The 8,627-nt window shown below is 36.2% G+C and overlaps 1 protein-coding gene across 1 annotated transcript in view; it reads left to right on the plus strand.

Moving 5' to 3' along the window:
- CCDC68 (coiled-coil domain containing 68) overlaps positions 1-8,627 on the plus strand; it is an 80,917-nt gene that overhangs the window by 28,905 nt on the left and 43,385 nt on the right. The window contains exon 2 of the mRNA XM_044657804.1: positions 6,516-6,655. Coding sequence (XP_044513739.1) covers positions 6,536-6,655 — 120 coding nt within the window. The 5' untranslated portion in view covers positions 6,516-6,535. The remainder of the gene's footprint in view (positions 1-6,515; positions 6,656-8,627) is intronic.

Below are 8,627 nucleotides of genomic sequence, written 5' to 3' on the forward strand. Positions count from 1 at the left end.
CTTATAGTTTCCTTCTTTATATTCAAGTCATTCACCCATTCTGAATTTATCTTGGTGTAGGGTGTGAGATGTTGATCTAAACCTAATCTCTCCCCTATTGTTTTCCAAATTTCCCAGCAGTTTTTGTCAAATAGTGGATTCATGTCCCAAAAGTTGGGCTCTTTGGGTTTATCATACACTGTCTTGCTGATGTCATTTACCCCCAGTCTATTCCACTGATCCTCCTCTCTGTCTCTTAGCCAGTACCATACTGTTTTGATGACTGCTGCTTTATAGTATAGTTTAATATCTGGTACTGCTAGGCCCCCTTCCTTCACATTTTTTTTCATTATTTCCCTTGATATTCTTGATCTTTTGTTATTCCAAATGAACTTTGTTATAGTTTTTTCTAATTCAGTAAAGAAGTTTTTTGGTAGTTTGATAGGTATGGCACTAAATAGGTAAATCAATTTGGGTAGAATGGTCATTTTTATTACATTAGCTCATCCTACCCATGAGCAATCAATGGTTTTCCAATTGTTTAGATCTAGTTTTATTTGTTTGGAAAGTGTTTTGTAGTTGTTTTCATATAATTGCTGTGTTTGTTTTGGTAGGTAGATTCCTAAGTATTTTATATTGTCTAGGGTGATTTTAAATGGTGTTTCTCTTTCTACTTCTTGCTGCTCTAGTGTGTTGGAAATGTATAGAAATGCTGATGATTTATGTGCATTTATTTTGTATCCTGCAACTTTGCTAAAGTTGTTGATTATTTCTACAAGCTTCTTAGTTGATTCTCTAGGATTTTTTAAGTAGACCATCATATCATCTGCAAAGAGTGATAGCTTAGTCTCCTCGTTGCCTATTTTGATACATTCAATTTCTTTTTCTTCTCTAATTGCTACTGCTAGTGTTTCTAGTACAATGTTGAACAATAGAGGTGATAATGGGCATCCTTGTTTCACACCTCATCTTATTGGGAAGGCTTCTAATCTATCCCCATTGCATATGATGCTTGTTGATGGTTTCAGGTATATACTGTTCATTATTTTTAGGAAGGGTCCTTCTATTCCTATACTTTTCAGTGTTTTCAATAGAAATGGATGCTGTATTTTGTCAAAAGCTTTTTCAGCATCTATTGAGATAATCATGTGATTTTTGTTTGTTAGATTGTTGATATGGTCAATTATGTGGATGGTTTTCCTAATGTTGAACCATCCTTGCATTCCTGGTATAAATCCCACCTGATCATGGTGGATGATCTTCTTGATTACTTGCTGGAGTCTCTTTGCTAGTATTCTATTTAAGATTTTTGCATCTATGTTCATTAGGGAGATTGGTCTGTAGTTTTCTTTCTCTGTTTTTGATCTCCCTGGTTTTGGATTCAGTACCATATTTGTGTCATAAAAGGAATTTGTTAGGACTCCTTCTTTGCTTATTATATCAAATAATTTGTATAGTATTGGGATTAGTTGCTCTTTGAATGTCTGATAGAATTCACTTGTGAATCCATCAGGCCCTGGCGATTTTTTCTTAGGGAGTTCTTTGATGGCTTGTTCAATTTCTTTTTCTGATATGGGATTATTTAGGTATTCTATTTCTTCTGCTGTTAATCTAGGCAATTTATATTTTTGTAAGTATTCATCCATATCTCCTAAATTGTTATATTTATTGCCATATAATTGGGCAAAATAGTTTTTAATGATTGCCTTAATTTCCCCTTCATTAGAGGTGAGGTCTCGCCTTTCATCTTTGATACTGTCAATTTGGTTTTTTTCTTACCTTTTTTTATTAGATTGACCAATAGTTTGTCTATTTTATCTGTTTTTTTCAAAATACCAGCTTCTAGTCTTATTTATTAATTCAATAGTTCTTTTACTTTTGATTTTATTAATTTCTCCCTTGATTTTTAGTATTTCTAAGTTTTCATCTGGGGGTTTTTAATTTGCTCGCTTTCTAGTTTTTTAAGTTGCATGCCCAATTCACTAATCTCTGCCCTCCCTAATTTGTTAATATATGCACTCAAGGATATAAATTTCCCCCTCAGTACTGCCTTGGCTGCATCCCACAGAGTTTGGTAGGATGTCTCATCATTGTCATTCTCCTCAATGAAATTGTTGATTGTTTCTATGACTTCTTTGACAAATTGGTTTTGGAGAATCATATTATTTAATTTCCAATTAGTTTTTAATTTGCCTGCCCAGGTGCCCTTACTAATTATTATTTTTATTGCATTATGATCTGAGAAGGTTACATTTATTATTTCTGCTCTTTTGCATTTGTTTGCAATGTTTCTATGCTCTACTACATGGTCAATCTTTGTAAATGTACCATGTGCAGCTGAAAAGAAGGTGTATTCCTTTTTGACCCTATTTATTTTTCTCCACATATCAATTAAATCTATTTTTTCTAGGATTTCATTCACCTCTCTTACCTCTTTCTTATTTATTTTTTGGTTTGATTTATCTAGATCTGAAAGAGGAATATTTAGATCTCCCACTATTATGGTTTTACTCTCTATTTCCTTCTTGAGCTCTTCCAGTTTCTCCTTTATGAATTTGGATGCTATGCCACTTGGTGTGTACATATTGAACAGTGTTATTTCCTCTTTGTTTTTACTGCCTTTAATCAGGATGTAATGATCTTCCCTGTCTTTTTTAATCATATCTATTTTTATTTTGGTTTTGTCAGAAACCATAATAGCCACTCCTACCTGCTTTTTCTCATTTAATGCCCAAAAGATTTTGCTCAAGCCCTTAACCTTAAACATGTGTATGTTTACCTGCCTGATATGTGTTTCTTGTAGACAACATATGGTAGGATTTTGGTTTCTAATCCACTCTGCTATTTGCTTCCGTTTTATGAGGGAGTTCATCCCATTCACATTCAGAGTTATAATTATCAGTTGTGCATTCGCTGACATTTTTGTATCCTCCTCTAGTTCTACCCCTTCTTCTTACACTATTTCCTTTTAAACCAGTGGTTCGCATTAAGCCGGTAACCCTTATCCCCTCCCTTGATTAACTTCCCTTTCTACCCCCTCCCTTATTATTCCCCTTTTTTCATTTTTAAAGGCCTAATGAATTCCGTCCCCCTTCTTCTCCCCTCCCTTTTTTGACCTCCCCACTCCCCTGCTCCCCTTGGTTTATCCCTTCTGACTTTCTCAGTAGGGTTAGATAGAGTTTTATATCCCAATGGATAATATAGCTACTCTTCCCTTTCAGGGTTAATTACACTGAGAGTAAGGTTTAAATATTATCTCTTAATGCTCTCTTCCTCTCCTTCTTATAATAGTATTTGTCCCTTCCTCTTCCCATGCCCTCTTTGTGCGTAATAGAATATCCTGTTTTTCTTATTCAATCAGGTTTCTCTTGGTATCTCCTATTATTCACCCCACCTCTTTCCCAGCCCCATATCCTCTTAGACCATTTAGTATTCCAACCTCTCCCTATGAATTATTCTTCTGATTACTATAATAGTGAATACTATAATAGTGAATAGAGTTCACTATAGAGAATTATACATAGCATTTCTCCACATAGGAATGCAGATAATTAGATCTTATTGAAGCCCTTAAAGAGGCAAATTTAAAAATTATGAGTTTTCTTTCTTTCCCCTATGTTTCTTATTTACCTTTCATGTTTCTCTTGATTTTTGTGGTTGGATATCAGACTTTCCATTTAGTCCTGGTCTTTTCTGTGCAAATACTTGGAAATCTTCTATCTTGTTGAATGCCCATACTTTCCCCTGGAAGTATATAGTCAGTTTTGATGGGTAATTGATCTGTGGTTGAAGCCCCAGTTTTCTTGCCTTTCTGAATATCATATTCCAAGTCTTGCGGTCTTTTAGTGTGGAGGCTGCCAGATCCTGTATGATCCTGATTGTTGCTCCTTGATATCTGAATTGTCTCTTTCTGGCTTCTTGTAAAATTTTTTTTCTTTTACTTGGAAGCTCTTGAATTTGGCTATTCCTGAGGGTTGTCTTTTCTGGGTCTAGTGTAGAGGTTGATCTATTGATCCTTTCAATGTCTATATTGCCCTCTTGTTGTAGAACTTCAGGGCAATTTTGATGAATAATTTCTTTGAGTATGGAGTCCAAATTTCTATTAATTTCTGCTTTTTCAGGAAGACCAATGATTCTCAGATTGTCTCTTCTAGCCTGGTTTTCTTGGTTTGTCATTTTCTCATTGAGATATTTCATGTTTCCTTCTATTTTATCAGTCTTTTGATTTTGTTTTATTTGTTCTTGCTGTCTTGAGAGATCATTGGCTTCTAATTGCTGAATTCTAGCCTTTAGGGACTGGTTTTCGGCTATAATCTTTTGGTTTTCCTTTTCGATCTGGTCATTTCTGGTGTTCAATTTGCTTATCAGTTCATTTGATTTCTGAGCCTCACTTTCCAATTGCAAAATTCTGCCTTTTAAACTGTTCTTTTCTTGCCTGATTTCCTTTTGAGCTATTTCCCATTTCTCTAGCCAAATCTTTTGCAACTTTCTCGTCATCTCAGATTTGAACTCTTCAAGAGCTTGTGACCAGTTTTCATTATTTTGGGAGTGTTCGGATGTGATTGCTTGTTTGTTCTCCTCTTCTGTTTGCTCTGTTGTCTGGATTTTCTCTGTGTAAAAGTTGTTGAGTGTTAAAAGATTTCTTCTTGTTGTTAATCTTGCTCTTCTGGGCTTTCTGATTCTGGGTTGCCATTGTTAACCCAGCCCCTTCTCAGCTTTATCCTCACACTCAGGGTCTGTTTGTGCTCTTTAGGCTCCTGAGGTCTCAGGTCTGGTTATTCTCAAGGTCAAGCCCCCTGGTGGACCCCCTTGCTTGATCCTCTGCCAGAGGTTCCTTTACAAGTCTCAGGGTGCTGCTTCCACAGTCGTATACCCGTCTGCACTGGTTCCCCACTCAGCGTTTCAGAGCCTTTGCTCATGCCTGCGTCTGCCTCTACCCGCGCCTGCACTCAGTGTCAGCACTCAAAGTCTGCATGCGTTCTTTAGCCTTTTGGGGTCTTAAGTCTTGCTGCTCTCAGGAGCAGGCCCTGGAGCTGCCAATGACTCAATGGGTGCCCCAAACTTGCTCTATTTCTTTTGTGCTGGCCTTGGAAATGTAGGTGGTGTGTGGGGGGAGGGGGTTGCTCAGCCTGCGATTTAGTGAGAGCTGTTTCACCCCTTTATAGCATGAAAATGCACCGATTCCACGTACCTTCCACTCTGTGCCCTGTTGTGGGGTCCCTTCATTCGTCTGGATTTGTTTTTATGTCCCCTTGAGGAGTCTTGTATGTTTTGTTTAGGAGAGGTTATGCAGCTGCTTTTTACTCTGTCGCCACCTTAACCCAGAAGCTCTGTATATATTCTTTCAGATTGTTATGGGGTGTGCAGGGAGGACTAGCACCTCTGGCGTGAGAGCTTGCTGAGTCCTTTTCAGGGCTGCTTATCCACTTTTGGTAGCTACCTGTCACCCTTCTCTCACCTGTGGCTCCATGAAGCTGTAGCATACTCAATGACCAAACACCGGTATTGGTTGGGCTAGGAAGAAGGTCACTGGCATACCTCTGTAAATCCCAAGTATGCAAAGGTGTCCTCCACTGAGATAGGCAAACAAGCACAGTTTGTTCCAGTGGCCATAAAGATGGCAGAAGAAAGAGCTGTGCAGTGCCCAGAGCTTGATCAAACATAAAAGTCCAGGCCATCCACTGCATCCCAGCCATCACTGTTGTCTTGACTTGTGTCCTGCCACTGGACTTGTATGAATCCAGGAAAGAGTGAGGCTGAGAATTTTGCCACTCTGCTCTCTTAAATCCAGTGCATGTACAAGTCAAGACATCTTTCTGGGATATCCATTGGTCCTCTTCGAACAATAATAATATATTCGGTACTTACATAATTAATTGTACATTGTCTTTTCCCGACAAGAGCAGAGATTGTGTTATGGCCACAGTTTTTAGTATGGTTCCTGACAGGTAATAAATCCTTAATAACTATTTGTTGACTGCTTGTGTATTCTTAAAACTAAAAAGTTCTTTCTAGCCTAAAATTTAATCTACAGGATGAGGTTGGGCCTCCTTTCTTTGTTGTTCATTATGCTAAAAGCAGATACATGGATAATATCATTAAGAAACACAAAGAATAAAGAAAAGATAGGCTTAGTACTTAGGATATTTATCATAAAATGGTCTCCTCTTGAATTAAAGAGAAAATATAGGCCAAAGGCTTTCTGTTTTCAATCAGACATAAGTAGGTATTTTCTTTGTTCAGATTTAACTCTTCATTAATGATTCATGTCCAGATTTCATTTCTTTCTTTTCTTTTGATGGTTTATAATCATATACTGAAAAGAATTTTTTTTTCTTCTCTAATATTCTTATACTATTGAATTTTAATAAAGGTTATTATTAGGGGGGATGCATTACATAATTTTATTCCTAGATTTCTAGGCACGCATAAACAAATAATTTCCAGAATTTGATGATGTATTTAGAAATGCATTTTTTTATTCTCAGAGAAAAAAGTGTTTTTTACTTAACTCAAATCTGTTTTCTCTAATATAGAGCAATAACACTGGCACAAAATGACCACCTTGATAATGACCAAGGAAGCACTCGAAGAGATGCTATGTGGAGAAGATAATTTTACATTATGTGAACCCAAGTCAGCCCACATTAGTGAGGAAACAGAATATGTGCGAAAGGTAAATATTAAATGCTCTGTTTACTATTTTGCTTTATTCTGATTTTTAGATATTATTGTATTGCATCTCTGTAATGACACTAAATGTGGTCATATTTTTCTCCCAAACATGTTATTTCCTTGAGAAAGATCAGACATATCAATTGACACAACAATTTCTTTATACTTTATAAATTAGTTTTATAATTTTTGTACTTTGAAATGAAATTTTTCATCTTGCTGTTCCTTATATGCACACATATACTGTCAATTGACACAGCTTGTTCCTTTGAGTTATTTTAAATTCTGGTGCTTTGGTATTAAATGATTTTTATAGGAAGACTGAAATGTTTTACTATAAAATACAGAGACTCTTATCTATCAATACAAGGAAGCATAGAGGTTTGATATTCTTTTAGCCTTTAGACTTTGCTTATTTGCTGTTCTGTATTATTTCACTGGGCAGCGAGGTGGTGAAGTGAATAAGAATGCCAGGCCTGGAGTCTGGAAGACTCATCTTCCTGAGTTCAAATGCAACCTGAGATATTTACTAGCTATGTGACCCTGCACGAGTCATTTAACTCTGTCTCCATTTTCTCATCTGTAAAATGAGCTAGAGAAGGAAATGGCAAATTGCTCCAGCATCTTTGCCAAAGAAAACCCCAAATGGAGTCGAGAAGACCAGATACGACTGAATGTCAACCCCAAATTATCTCATTATTTCATTTCATCCCCTCAACTAGATTTTGTGCTTTTCATAAGGATTTTATTTTATACTGTTTTTGTATTCTCTATGATTCTTGGTATGTATTCAGTAAATATTTATGGATTCCGTGATTGTTTAAAAGAGAAAGTACTAATTATTTATGGTGCTTTAAAAATATTTGTTAATCGTTGCACAGAATCAGGGAATCAAAGCTTGTGACTTGGTTGAGATGGAATAATAAATTGTTAGCTGGGGAAAATAAAATATTATTTAAAAATTCATATGTATTAATGTCATAGTGGATAAATTGTATCTAAATTCATTAGTTTGGGGGCATGTAGGCTGCACAGTGGATAGAGCTCCAGGCCTGGATTCCAGAGGACCTGGGTTCAAATCTGGCCTCAGACATTTCCTAGCTGTGCCACCCTGGGCAAGTAACTAACCCCAATTGCCTAGCCCTTGCTGCTCTGCTGTCTTAGAATTCATACTAACACAGAAGGTAAGAGTTTAGAAAAAGTTTTTTTTAAATAAAAATAATTCATTAGTTTGAATTTATTTTAAATTCCTTGGCTTAGTGAGATATCTGACCTTTCTCTTTAAGAAAGAAATTTCTTTGTTAATGTTATTCTGTAAAATTCTTCCTTAGTAATAGCTTTGTAAGGGCCTCTAGTTTTTCTAGATATGGTCTTAAATCATGAACTCTGTTTTGCTTAGATTACAGAGAAATATCCAGGGAGATTTGTAAATGTGTGCATATCTAGGACTTAGTCATTTTAAATATCACTGCTCCTATTTCTTGCTGCCATTCCTATATTGGATGCCTTGACTTATATGCATCTAGGGGAAGGAGGAAAAGCATTTATACAATATTTAATATTAAACTCTAGGCTCACTGCTAAGCAATTTTTACAAATATGTCATTTGATCATCTCAATGTAAAAAAGAAGTTGTGTGATATAAAGGAAAGAGAAAGGGATTTGAAGTCAGAAAACCTGAGTTTGAGCTCTAGCATTGTTAAGTTTAGGCAAATCACTTAACTCTTCAATTTTTTCATCTATGAAACCAGGGGATCTGACCAGATCGCTGATTCTCTAAATGTGGTTCACTGATACCTTGAGACCTGAATCTCTTTCAGAGTGTCTTTAAATTCAAAACTGCATTCATAATAATCCTGTGTTATTTGCCTATTAAAATACTTCTTTTCTATCTCTGCCTCTGTATAAGAACTTTTTCCTTCCTTCCTTCCTTCCTTCCTTCCTTCCTTCCTTCCTTCCTTCCTTCCTTCCTT

Source organism: Gracilinanus agilis, chromosome 1 (assembly GCF_016433145.1).
Source record: "Gracilinanus agilis isolate LMUSP501 chromosome 1, AgileGrace, whole genome shotgun sequence".
Taxonomy (NCBI): Eukaryota; Metazoa; Chordata; class Mammalia; order Didelphimorphia; family Didelphidae; genus Gracilinanus; species Gracilinanus agilis.